General features: G+C 42.7%; 1 protein-coding gene across 8 annotated transcripts in view; it reads right to left on the bottom strand.

Moving 5' to 3' along the window:
- The window catches only part of Ccm2 (CCM2 scaffold protein), a 60,215-nt gene that overhangs the window by 4,663 nt on the left and 41,003 nt on the right, over positions 1–14,549 (bottom strand). For 7 of the 8 annotated variants that reach the window (XM_071614538.1, XM_027938375.2, XM_027938378.2 and 4 more), the window contains 4 exons: positions 9,701–9,784; positions 9,151–9,334; positions 3,781–3,917; positions 2,702–2,837 (listed from right to left, as the gene is read on the bottom strand). In XM_071614538.1, coding sequence (XP_071470639.1) covers positions 2,702–2,837; positions 3,781–3,917; positions 9,151–9,334; positions 9,701–9,784 — 541 coding nt within the window. The remainder of the gene's footprint in view (positions 1–2,701; positions 2,838–3,780; positions 3,918–9,150; positions 9,335–9,700; positions 9,785–14,549) is intronic. The other variant, XM_027938379.3, reaches the window with a different exon arrangement.

The raw sequence follows: 14,549 nt of genomic DNA, 5'->3' as shown, positions 1-14,549 counted from the left end.
ATAGTCTGCATACAGCAATTGCCTGGATAATGCTCAACAAATGACAGCTTGTGACAAAGATTATATAGTTGGCTGTTCCAAATGTAAGGAAAGGAGCATTCCAATACTGAGCCAAGCAGCAAGTAAAAGCTTTATGAGCAGGCAAGTCTTTAAATGGGAGCACAAGAAGAGGGTGGCAGGAAAAGGGACTTTTTTGTGTGTGTGCGTACTGGGGATTGAACCAGGGGCACTCAACCACTGAGCTACATCTTCAGCCCTATTTTGTATTTTGTTTAGAGACAAGGTCTCACTGAGTTGCTTAGCGCCTTGCTTTTTGCTGAGGTTGGCTTTGAACTCATGATCCTCCTGCCTCAGCCTCCTAAACCACTGGGATTACAGGAATGTGCCAATACACCTGGCAAAAGGGGATATTTCTGGTCTCAGGTGAGGATGGAGGGCAGAATAATGGCCCCAAAGAATCCACACCCCCAATCCCAGGACTACAAATATTCCGTTCCACAGCAAAGGGGAGTTAAGGTTGCTTATCAGCTGACCTTAGGATAAGGAAATGACCCTGGATTATGTGAATGGGCTCAATGAGACCACAAGGGTTCCAAGCATAGCCAAAGAAAGGAACAGAGATGCCATCAAGATGGAGGAAAGGGTTATGTGCCAAGACACACAGAAGTCTCTAGGAGCTGGGAAGGGCAAGGAAATGGTCTTCTGGAGGTTTCAGAGTAACCAGCAGAGCCAACACCTTAACTTTAGCCCTGTGAAGCCTGTGATAGAATCTTAAGTCCCTTAAGAGGATGCATTTGTGCTGTTAAGCTGCTAAGCTTCGATGATCTGTCCTGGCAGGGGAGAATGAACATAGCACGCAAGGCGCTGAAGCAGAAATAAGCAGTGGATGCATGCACGTGTTTCTATGTGTGTGTGCGCATCCCAGAGGTAGGTTCCAAAAGGCTGGCAGGGGATAAAACCTACTCAGCCTGATAGTAGTGCTGTATGCACGCTTGCTTTGGGAAAACTCATTCAGATGTACACTTAGGGTCTGTGCACTTTTCAATTAAAAATTTATTAGGACTGGGTGTGGTGGAGCACACCTATAATCCCAGATACTCAGGAAGCTGAGGCTGGACAATCGTAAATTTGAGGATAGTTTTGACAACTTAGTGAGACCCTGTCTCAAAAAAATAAAAAGGGATGGGGACATAGCTCAATGCTATAGTGCCCCTGGGTTCAATCCCCAGTACCACAAAAATGAATGAATGAATGTATAAGTTAATGAATAAATAAAGCAAGCAAGTCCCTATTGGGAATTTTAATGCACAGGTCTGAACCAATCACAATCAAACTGAACTGTTCCTCATGCAGTTACTTTGAACAAGCTGTTGACTTCCAAGCCTCAATTCCCCATCTCTAGGACAGGGCTAAATGATGTTCCTACCTCACTTGGCTTTGGAGGACTAAATAAGATGCAGCATGTGCCTCAGTGTTCATCACTACAAGCAGCAGTGAGGCCCACATTGGGAAAAAGGGGCTTTAGCACCAGCAATAAGAAAGAGACCACACCATTATGTATATATACCACATTTTCTTTATCCATTCTTCTGTTGAAGGGCACCCAGGGGGTGCCATAGAAGAATAGAAGTTCAGTGGATTAGACAAAGGGGAATGAAGGAAAGGGTGGGGGGATAGGAATAGGAAAGACAATGGAATTAATCTAACATGAACTGCTTATGTACATATATGAATAAAAGCACAATGAATCTCCACATTATGTACATCCACAAGACTGGGATCCTAATTAGAGTAAGACATACTTCATGTTTGTATAAATATTTCAAAATATACTCTTACTGTCATGTATTTAAAAAAATTCTAATTCAACAGCAGATGTGAAGTGATTGCAGTCCAAGTTCTTCTCACAGCTCCTCCCCTCATTAATGTACTCCTCTGCCCATTATATTCAAGACACATTTACTTTGAACTGCATCCATTGAACAACTGACTTGAAACAAACAAAAAAGAAATAGACCATACCATGATAGACCCTTAAAATGAGGTATACACCTGTTCAAAGAATTCCCTCCCAGCTTTGTGAACACATAGGGCTCTCCCCACTTGTGAATTACTAGGGATAGGATAGGGGGCTGAGACTCATCATCATAAAAAGAAAAAAACTGCAGGCAACAAACAGCACTGTTTCCAGAATCTTTGCTTTTTATGCCTCTGATTTATATAAACCATTAATCTTTTATAAATGATAAATCTGAAAATTAATGCTGTTGGTGTTCAGGAGACTTAGCTCTAGTGAGCTTGTACATAAAGGAAGTATCTAGTATGGACTAACAAGAAGCCTGAACGTGCTCTGCAACCGGTCTTGGTGGAATGTGCAGAGATGCTGACTCCCATATGTTGGTCCAGCGACGAAGCCTTTTAGGTACCTTTGGTTCTTCCCACCAACAACAACCCATCTCCAAGCCTTGGCTTCAGGAGAAGCCTGAGCTTCACCTGAACACATTTGGCATGGTCCCGGAATGAGCCATCATACTGAGAGCTGCCTACGCTTGGTCATACTAAAAGGGTTATTCCCCAGACCCATGCTCAGCCCCAAGACCCATGCTCAGCCCCCAGATCCACAGCATGCCTCTACTGGAAGCCTGTGGTTCCAGAAATGTTCATGGCCCCCATATTCTCTGCCTGCTTTTACTCAACGTACCGCTGTGCAGGGATAAGTGGTGGGTGGGTGTAGAGGCCCCATCAAATATTGCTCGGTCCAGAAAGTCGATGGTGGACTCCGTGTAAACAATCTGGAAGACCTGACCAAGCAGGGAGCATAGCTCTTCAGCGGCAACCTGCAGTGGGAACAGAGCAGCAGCTGATGTAGCCAGTGCCCAAGAAGCTTCCAGGGTACCTGGAGGCCTCAGACACTTCATAAATATGAACCAAAAGCAGACACCAGAATAACTAAGGGCCCCTACACCTTTCACAGCCCACAAGGTGCCAAAGCAGAGAAGCTGAGAACCACCTCAGGATTCTTTCTGAACAGACTGTGGCCCAGGTGTGCCTTGAAGGTATCTGGGGACTGTGCTGAGAAATACTATCTAGAAGATATTTAAGGTAGGCAGTAGCTATTATCTATTTTACAGATGCAGAAATTAAACAGAAAGGTCTCCCCAAGGCCCTGTGGCTGTTGGGTGGCTATGAGCCCAAAGCCAAACCCACAACCACAAACAGATTTCTGTGGAATCTGCAAGCACAGTCCTTAGCACCAGGCAGGTTTGGGGTGCAGGTCACTGCATGCCCATCAATAAGGGATGCGGGGGTAGTGGACTAGTAGAGGAAGCAGGAGAATCTTTGAATAAAAACCTAGCTGTCCATGTCAGAGAAGGACTGGAGGAGGGGTAAAAAGGCCAGGTCAGGTAATGGCAAGAGGGTAAGGCCAGACTAGGCAGAAGTGGGTGGGGATGGGGGTGGTCAGCGTAGGGTACAGGAGTCTGGGGTCTGGGTTGTGGGCAGGGACTTAAGAAACTGAACATGAGACATGTTCAGGGTAGGCAGAAGGGTTAGGGTTGGGTGGGGTCAGGCAGGGGAAGAGGAGGGGCTGAGCCCTAGGTAGAGTTGTGGGTAAAACCTGGTCATTAAGTAGGGCTGGGCTGTGGGTAGGGCCATGGAATGACTAGTCATGGGTTGGATCAGGCTATGGAAGAGCCGGAGGTAGAAGAGGCCATTGGCAGGGCCTAGTTATAAGTTGGGCTGAGGGAAAGGCCTGGGCTATGAACAGGATAGAGATCTCACCTTGCTCTCTGCAGCCAGGATGACCAGGCAGCATGCTTCCACTGGCCCCACTGCACTCTCCGACAGGGAGCCTGAACTGAGGCCTCTGGAACTTTCCGCACACAGACTCTGGCTTGGGGAGATACCCGGATCCTGGGCTAATAAATGAACACCCTATCAGGTTAGCTCAGTGGAAAGAGGGCAGGCCTGAGAGCAGTCAGGGCACGAGTTGGGCTACTCTTAAAATATGGTTCAGGAGCTCTTTACTTGGCTCAGGTGTCCACCAAACGACCTGGGTGACTGGCCTATGCCATGTGTACTCTCTGGGAAAGTTCCCTCTTCTAGCCTCCTCCTAACAAGTATGGGAACAGATGAGCCCTGAGCTCCAGGGTACCAGAGCACACAGCTCCCCCACCCTCGCCATCTTCATACTTCACTGCATGTCATCACTGAGAATGGACACTCCACATGCATATCACCCCACATGACCTCCTAGCATCCTTGCTAAAGATGGAGGAGACAGGTGATATCCCATATTCAATGCTTTTGATCCACACAAAAGATGATAATTTCACAAGGTTCAAGTTATCATATGATAGATTCTGAACACAATCCTGAAAGAAGTTTACCTCCAGAAAAGTTTATGGCCCAATAAACTCTCTTTATACAGAAGGGTAAACTAAAGCACAAGGGCAAAGGGCTGGGACTGAAAGTATGTAAATAGCAGAGTCCAGGTGCCAGTCTAGAAAGTCACATCTCAGTGTCATGTTTTTAATACTACCCACCACCTCCCCCAACATCTTGTGTGATTTCCAGGACCACCCAGGAGCCAGGCTCTGACAGCAGGAACATCCAACAGACCAAATTGGAATGACTGAAAACAAATCCTATACATCCCCTGTTGCCTAAGTATTAGAAGGCAAGCTCACCTTAGGAAGGAGGGAAGATAAAAATGGGAAAACCTAAGGCTCAAACACAGTCTGGTAGAGAAAGATGGGGAGAGGCCCAGGTCACATGCAGGAGAAGTATATGCAGACAAAGGCTATAAGGGGTTGCTCCATAAATCCCTCAGTGAGACCAAAGGCCTGCACTGTCCCCAGAGCAGTCACCACAGAACTACTGAGTATGTGGACCATGATGAGTCCATGCCAAGATGTAATAAGTGTAAAACATACACACAGGGCTCCAGAGTTGAAACAAACAGTATACTAACTAGCTCAATAATTTTTATATTGATTATATGCTGTTATGATAATACTTTGTATACAGAGAACTAAATAAAATATACTATTAAAACTAATTTCACTTGTATCCTTCTTTGCAGTATTGGGGATTGGACCCAGGGGTGTTCTACCACTGAGCTACATCCCCAGCCTTTTTATTTTTTGAGGCAGGGTCTTGATAAATTGCTGAGATTGGCCTTGAACTTGTGATCTTCCTGCCTTAACTCCAAGAGGTTAGAATTACAGGCATGTGCCACAGCACGTGCTGTCTCTCTCTTTTTTTTGTACCAGGAATTGAACCCATGGGTGCTTAACCACTGAGCCACATCTCCAGCCTTTCTCATTTTTTATTTTGAGACAGGGTCTTGTTAAACTGCTTAGGATGTCACTAAGTTACTGAGGTTGGCTTTGAACAATCCTTCTGCCTTAGCCTTCTGAACCACTAGGATTAGGGGTGTGCACCATCATTCCCAGCTTTCTTTACTTTTTTAATATTTTTAATTGGCTGCCTGGCTGTGCCTGGGATGGTTCTTGAGCAGGGTAGGCAGCTGGGAAGTTCAGATAGCATTCATGTGCTATCTCTAAGGACTCCACATCTACCCTCCTGTTAATGGATGCAGCCTGTAAGCCCTACTTCAAAACTACAATTTGCCTCTTTCCTGCATCACACACAAACTGCTTAAGCAGATACACAGATGACCCTGTATTTATCTAGCCTTAGCTAAAGTCACCCTCTGAGCAGATGTGGCTCCCTAGTTCCCTCATACTATACTGTCCCAAATACCAGTGACCCTTGGCCTGAAAGATGCATACAGCTAAACCACACACAGTAGACACACAGAGCAGACTTTAGATACCAGTCTGCCAGGCTCTGTATGGGGCACTTTGCATCCCAATTCTGATGAATGGAAACTATCCTGCTGAGAACAGTCCCTGGGACACAGGGATTTATTCCCTTCCTGTGAATCATAAGTTCTCTCAAAGATGAGTCCTGCTGCTTATGTTTTTATAAAAAAGTTTCTCCAATGGAATGTGTTTTCTCTCTCAAAAAAATCTATTATTTGCTGGGTGTGGTGGCACATGTCTATAATCCCAGTAGCACAGGAGGCTGAGACAGGAGTTTTGTGGGTTCAAAGCCAGCCTTAACAACAGCAAGGCGCTAAGCAACTCAGTGAGACCCTGTCTCTAAATAAAACAAAATAGGACTGAGGATGTGGCTCAGTAGTTGAGTGTCTCTGTGTTCAATCCCCAGTACAAAACTATTATCTACCTTCTTTTCTTTTTTTTTTAAAGTGATGAAAGTTATTTTCTATTATTTCTTTGTTTTTTGTTGTTGTTTCAAAAATTTTCCATTATCCAAATTGTTTTAATGATTAAAGCTAAGAAATTATCTTGCCGCATAAGGAACAGAAATGGGAGGACCTTCCCTCCCCACCTGCAAGGACCGGTTCAGGAGCTGGTCTCCTCACTCCCTGTCCCCTAAAGGATACCTCCTGTAGATACAAGGCAGAGGAAACAGAGGGTTACCATGGTGCTGGACAGAGTGCTTAGAAGCAGCCACAGAACCTTCTAAGGCCAGAAGGAACAGTTTAACCCTTCTTAACCAAATGTCCCATCTTCACCAAGCATGATCTTCATGACAGTACTTAAACTCCCTTCTGTCCATCTATAAGATGGGAATCAATGAAATCTTCCTTAAAGATTTATTATAGGGGCTGGGGTTGTGGCTCAAGTGGTAGCGCACTTGCCTGGCATGCATGAGGCACTGGGTTCGATCCCTAGCACCACATAAAAATAAAATAAAGATTTCGTGTCCACCTAAAACTAAAAAATTTTTTAAAAAAGATTTATTATAGAGGGCTGGGGTTGTGGTTCAGTGGTAGAGTGCTTGCCTAGCATATGTGAGACATTGGGTTAGATCCCAGCACCACATAAAAATAAATAAATAAAATAAAGGTATTGTGTCCATCTATAACTAGAAAAAAAAAGATTTATTATAGAGGTTAAATGAGATAATCATATCAAATGCTTTGTACTAATATGAGTCACATTAAATTGCCACTTTTATTGATTAAAATGTTTAAATACGGACAGTTTCATATTATTCAACTTAGTTCAATGCCTGGCATTAATAGTCAATACTCATTCATCACTGTGAAGGAAAATAAGCACCATGCCTTGAATATTAAATATTCTCCAAAGGCTGATGTATGGAAGGCGTGGTCCCCAGGCGGGCACTGTTGGGAGGTGGCAGAAGCTTTAGGAGACAGGATGATCTTATGTCATTGAGGTGTGCCCTCAAACAGCATTATGGAACCCCAGTCCTTTTTTCTTCCTTTGTTTTGCTTCCTGGACATGAGATAAACAGTTTGGTCTACTACACATTCCCTGCTATTACCACCCTGGCATTACAGGCCTACAAGCAATGGGTCAACTAATCATGGACCGGAACCTCTAAAACCATAAGTGATGGGGCTGGGGTTGTGGCTCAGTGGTAGAGTGCTTGCCTCACATGTGTGAGGCACTGGGTTCAATTCTCAGCACCACATATAAATAAATGAATAAAATAAAGGTCCTTCAACACTAAAAAATATTTAAAAAAATAAAAAATAAAACCATAAGTGAAAATAAACCTTTTCCCTTGGGTAAGTTAATGATCTCAGGCATTTTTTTATAGCAATGAAAAATTGACTAACACATTCACAGAAAAGCAAATAGGAAGGGACCTTGCTAAGACATGCTTGGTAATAGTGCAGAAGGCATATGCATGTGTGTGTGTCTAAGTGTACGAGTATATGTATGTGTCTGTGTGACAAAGGCAGCTGTGTGCATGTGAGTGAATGTATGTGTGTGTTTGTGTGTTTTGTGTACAAGTCCACATATGTAATGTGTGTCATTTCATGTCCATGTGATATGTTAAGTATGCTGGGGAGGGCATGAGCTACTGCTACACAGACAAGGTAGAACAGCTGTGACTCCCAGCAATCACCTTCCTAACCTTTCCATTACTTGAGTAGGTTTGTGACCAAAAGAATGCAGATCAGATTCCTAAGCCAGAACTTCCTGTGGCCTGTTTTTGAGAGCTTACCCAAACATGTAACTTCACAATTCTGAGACAACAAGACTGCTTCCTAGATTCCTAGGTACTGCTGACCTCAAGTGGACTGAGATTTCCCTCTTTACTACCTAAATAGTGTTTGTTCCAGGCAGAACCACTCCAGTCCCTCATGCCTTGCCACTACTCCTCTGGAAATGAAGGACTTCAGGGTAACCAAGATGCCTACAGTGGCCCAATGAGATCAAACCAGTGTTTTTGTGGCAATGCCAGCCTCAGAGGTCACAATAAATATGGAGGATGAACCAAAATTTCTCCCTCATTTCTTAATGACTTGAATGCCAGAATGGAGACCTCCAGAAGCTGACAGGTAGCTCCTACCCCAGCATCCAGGAGGGCAGGCACTGCGTAGAGCAATAGGGTAAAAGAGTGAGCAGAAAATGACATTCTTCACAATTCCACCTGCATGTAAAAGCAGTGACAAGAGCCCCTGGACAGAGTCTCCTTTTTGTTGTCCCAGCTTTGGGAACATTGTGGGGAGCTCAAAATGTGGGCTGGAGCTTGTATGGTACTGCATGTCTGTAATCCCAGCAACTTGGGAGGCTGAAGCAGGAGGATCACAAGTTTGAGACAGTCTCAGCAACTCAGCAAGACACTGTCTCAAAATGCAAAATAAAACGTTGGGGATATTACTCAAATTACTCCTGGGTTCAATCCCCAGCACAAACAAAAACAAAAAACATATATATATATACGGAAGTTGGGCTGAGGGGAGATTCCCACCATAGCCTTCATTTCTGCCCTTCTCTCCCACCTGGCCAGTGGAAGCAACACCAGTATAGGGGAGGCTGAGCCCCACCAGGAAGAGGGACAGGACACTGCTTCTTTGGATACTGGTCCCCAAGGCTCTGATTTGACAGGGACTCCAGGGTCACAGCAGCTGACTGCTAGCCCTCCTCTGGCTGACCTCTGGGATAGGAGGTCCAATTCTTAGCCACAACAGATAAGAGTGCCCAACACAGAGCTGCAGAAGCTGTCTCTAGAGTTTCATGAAAGTCAAGAACACTCCTCAGGACAAGGATCCTTCTGACCCCTAGTCATCCAGGTCCATACCTGTCTTTAAGACCACCAGGTGTGCGGCATCATCTCGGACATAGGAGACAGCAGCAATGTCGTGGATGGGCACCCTGAGGATGATGTCCTCCCCATCCCTCCAGGCCAGCTTGACATTGTAGGCAGACAGGCTGAGCACAGCATCGTGTTCCTGGGTCAGGTGTCCAGGAAGCAGGTGGGCTCGCTGGAAAGAACCACAGGGCATCAGAAATGCCAGGTGTGCCGAGGCCTGTCCTGGGCTCTTCTCCAGGAGCACTATACTGGCTGATATCACACATGTGACCAGTGTGCCTTTAGATTCAAAATTATGGTATATAATTGAGATATTTTGAAATTACAAATTTTGGAAAATAGCCCAAAACCACATAAAGCAAATCTGGAGAATGAAGTTAATGTTCAGACTGAGGAACAGTCTTTATGGCCAAGAGCCAAGTGCACCCATAACGTAATGGAACTGGGTCATCCCTCTTGGCCATGATATCAAAAGTGAATGGATTAAGGGCTGGTGTTGGCCAAGCGACAGAGCACACAGATGAGAGGATGGGGTTACCTTTGCATTGTCTATGAAATGCAGGATTTCAGTCCTACTGGAGGGATTCAGGTATCCTGGTATAGATGTTAACTGACCTAAATACTGAAAGAAAGTGAAGAAAAACAGTCATGAGAAATGGGAATTGGGAAATGAGCCAACACCACCATAGCAAGATCAACTGAGCACAGTTCTAGTGTCTCATACTCAGGCCACCAGTTCTAAGAGGTGAGTACTGAATTCTCACACAAGTTTCCTAGAGCTCAGGACAACCCTCCCACATTTCCTATATTCAAGATCATCATCAAAAGTCCTACAAAAGGCATTTTAAAACTAGGTTTCGTAGCTAACCAGTGATGGCAGGTGTTTCCTTGCACTTCTGGAAGAACTGAAAACAAGGGCACCATGCAATAGCCCCCACTAAAAATAAACCCTAAGTTACAAAGGTCAACACAGCTGAGAAAAATGAACACAAATAGAGAAATGAAGTGCCATGGTTTAAATGTGTCCCTCAAAGTTCATGTGTTGGAAACGTAACTCCCTGATGCAACCATGTTGAGGTGCAACTTTTAGGAGGTGATTCGGTCATAAAGGCTCTACCCTCAGGAATGGGTTAATAATGCTGTTATGGCAGGAAGAGGTTCATCCTTAGGAGTAGGGTCCTTATAAGTTCAACTCCCTTTTTGCTCTCTCACTTTCTTCTCCTTCCACCTTCTGCCATGGGATGACACAAGAAGGTTCTCACTAGATGCCAGCCCCTTTATCTTGGATTTCTCAGTTTCTAGAACCATGCAAAATACATTCTATTATTTATAAAATTATCCAGTCTGTGGCATTCTTTTTTATCTTTATTTTTTGCAGTGCTATGAATCAAACTAGGACCTTGTACATGCTAAGCAAGTGCTCTACTGCTGAGCTACATCCCCAGTCCCCAGTCTGTGGCATTCTATTAAAGCAACACAAAACAGATAAAGATATGATGTAAATAAGTTATTTTGTAACATGTGGCAATGAGGCACTTGGCTCAGCAAAGTACCATGATGAAGAACATCGGAGCATGGAGGCTCTGAATGGCAGCTCTGAGTCTGCTGTGTTCGTGTCTGGGTCTTATGAACTAACACAATATTTTTAATGGTTTGTCTTTTTAAATGGATCACTGATTTCTTCCCAAGAAGAGACAACTTCTTCTTTTCGCTATTATAATTTTTATGTATTTTTTATTTGTTCTTTTTAGATATACATAATAGTAGAATGTATTTTGACATATTATATATACATAGAGTATAACTTAATTCTAATTAGGATAAGAACAGACTTCTTGTACTCAACATTTGTCTTGATTCATCAACTCATAATTTTGGTTTTATATTTAAAAAGGATTAAGTGGGACTTCCAGTTTCTGGTCTAGCATTTAAGAGCTTGGAAGCTGGCACTTCCATACTTACAACAAGAACGCTGACTGAAAATCAACAACTGTTCTTAGATTTATCAAATAACTAAGGTCCCAGGGAAAACCACTACCCCCTAAACTGGAGAGACAGACTGATGGATGATGAGAATCACAGCTTACCAGGAGGAGAAACCCTGGAGCTTGCACTGGTAGAAGCAGAAGGGGGTGATGACAAGTACTGAAGACTAAGCATGGACCAGCTTGGGGGCTCAATCACAAGGGACTCTACCATTGAGCTACATCTCCATCCCTTTCTAAATTTTTGTTTTGTGAAGAGGGTCTCTAAGTTGCCCAAGCTGGCCTCAAACTTGAAACCCTCCTGCCTCATTCACCTGAATAGCTGGAATTATAAGTGTGTGCCACCATAACAGTCAAAGAAACAATTTTAAAATACAACCAGAGAATTCTATTATCCCTTACTGTGTCTAAAAACAGAGTATCTGGGGCTGGGGATGTGGCTCAAGCGGTAGCGTGCTCACCTGGCATGCGCAGGGCACTGGGTTCGATCCTCAGCAACACATAAAAATAGAGATGTTGTGTCCACCGAAAACTAACAAATAAATATTTTAAAAATTCTCTCTCTCTCTCTCTCAAATAAACAAATAAATAAATAAAAACAGAGTATCAAAATATGAGGCAAAAGAGGCTGGGGCTGGGGCTCAGCAGTAGTGCACTTGCCTTGCATGTGTGAAGTATTGACTTCGATTCTCAGCACCTCAGACAAATAAATAAATAAATAAAGGTCTATCAACAACTAAAAAATATTTTAAAAACAAACCTTAAAAAAAATGAGGCAAAAACAGATGGATCAGTAGGGCACAGTGGTGCACACCTGTAATTCCAGTGACTCAGGGATCATAAGTTTGAGACCAGCCTCACCAACTAAGTGAATACCTAAGCAACTTAACAACATCCTGCCTCAAAATAAATGATTCAAAGGGCTGGGGATTTAGCTCAGTGATAAATTGCTCCAGTAATCCTAGCTATGTAGAAGACTGAGGCAGGAGGATCACAAGTTTGAGAACAGCCTGGGAAACAGTGAGATGGTGTCTCAAAATTAAAAATAATAATAATAATAATAATAATGGTTGAGAGTGTAGTTCAGTGTTATAACAGCCTGGGGTTCAATCCCCAGTGCAGCAAAAAAGAGGAGGAGGAGAAGAAAGGGAGGGAGGAGGAATAAGGGAAGGAGGGGGAGGAAAGCAGGGGTGATAAGGGAGAAGGGGAGAGGAAGGGGAGGAGAAGGGGAGAGGAAGGAGAGAAGGAGGAGGACAAGGAAAGAAGGAAGGAAGGATGGACAGATGGACATAGCGGAACTCAATAGCACCAAAATACTTTTTGTTTTTTAGTACTGGGTTGCTCACATGCAACATTCACCAACATAGACCACTTCCATAAACACACCTTATATTTAATTTTATTTTTTTAAACCTTCAGTGTATCCTTATTTTTTATTTTTTGGTTTTTTTTCTAGTTATAGTTGGACACAACACTTTTATTTTTATTTATTTATTTATATGTGGTGCTGAGGATTGAACCCAAGGCCTCCCATGTGCTAGGCAAGCACTCTACTGCTAAGCTACAATCCCAGCCCCATACTTACATTAAAAAAAATAGAAACCATATGATGTCTGCTCTCAGCCCACAGGGGAACACCTTGAAAGGTGTTCTATCAAAATTCCCAGAAGGGGAAATAGGCAATGTGAATGGTCCTATGATCTATTAAAGAAACCAAATCAGCTATGAATAGCCTTCCAAAAAAAGAAAGCACAAGGCACAGATGGGCTCACTGGTAAATTCTACCAAACATTTAAGGAAAAAAAATTACACCAATTCTCTACAATCTTCTCCAGAAAATAGGAACAGGGAAAACACTTCAGAACCTATTCTATGAGGCCAGCATTACCATTTTATTAAAAAAAAAAAAAAAAAAAACCCAAGACAAAGACATTAAAAAAAAAGAAAAAAAACATATAGACCAACATTTCTCATCAATATCCATGTAAAAGTTCTAAACAAAATATCAGAAAATTGAGCTGAACCACAGATAAAAAGAATTATGTACCATGACCAAGTGGGATTTATCCCACATGGTTCAACATTTGAAACTCAATTAATGTAATCCATCTCATCAACAGGCTAAAGAAAGAATCATATCAACAGGTAGAGCAAAAGCTTCTGACAAAATCTAAACCCTACTCATGTCAAAAACACATGACATGGTGGTGCGTACCTGTAATCAGAGATACTTGGGAGGCTGGCAAATTGGAGACCAGCCTATGCAAACTCAGTGACAATCTGTCTCAAAATAAAAAGGGCTGGGGATGTAGCTCAGTGGTGATTACTTACCTAGCATGAGTGAGGCTCACAATTCAATCAACAGTAATTCGAAAAAAAAAAAAAAAATACAACTCACATCATACTTAAGTGTAAGAAACTAGATACTTTTCCCCTAAGATGGGAACAAGGCAATCAGGATGTCCTCTTTCTTTCTTTCTTTTTTTTTTTTTTTTGAGAGAATTTTTTTTAATATTTATTTTTTAGTTTTCGGCAGACACAACATCTTTGTTTGTACGTGGTGCTGAGGATCGAACCCGGGCCGCACGCATGCCAGGCGAGCGCGCTACCGCTTGAGCCACATCCCCAGCCCAAGGATGTCCTCTTTCATCATTCTTCTTTTTTCCCATATTTTTAAAAAGTATTTATTTTTTTTTAATTGTAGGTGAACACAATACCTTTATTTTATTTTTATGTGGTGATGAGGATAGAACCTAGGACCTCATGCATGCGAGGCAAATGCCCTACCACTGAGCTACAACCCCATCCCCTCCATATTTTTTATTGGCACATTATAATTATACATAACGGTGGGATTCATTGTTACATTTGTTCATACACACTCTCATCACTATTATTTAACTTCTGGCTAGATGTCCTAGCTAATGCAATGCAACAAGAATAAGAAAGGATACACAGGTTGGGAAGGAAAAAATAAAATTGTCTTTGTTCACAGATGACCTCTGAACCAGAGAACCATGCAGGGAGGTTGCTCTGGAAATCCAAAGAGAGAAAATATGACACAAAACCAATCATCTAATGCTGCACAATGCAGTCTGCTCACTAGACAGAAAAGGAAACAGAGAAAAGAATAACTGGCTAAAGCACATTCAGGGCACTCCAAAAATACAAGTTTGGACCTAGAGTGCTCGCCTCACATATGCAAGACCCTGAGTTCAATCCTCAGCACCACATAAAAATAAATAAAGATATTGTGTCCAACTACAACTAAAAAATAAATATTAAAAAAAAGAACTGCTGTAAGTCAACAACAACAACAAAAACAAACAAACAAACAAACCTAATTCTAAAAAGGGGAAACAACTTGAATACACATTTTTTCTAAAAAAGATATACACATGA

The sequence above is a fragment of the Marmota flaviventris genome, chromosome 1 (genome assembly GCF_047511675.1).
Source record: "Marmota flaviventris isolate mMarFla1 chromosome 1, mMarFla1.hap1, whole genome shotgun sequence".
NCBI lineage: Eukaryota > Metazoa > Chordata > Mammalia > Rodentia > Sciuridae > Marmota > Marmota flaviventris.
This window is presented reverse-complemented; position numbering and strand designations above follow the sequence as displayed.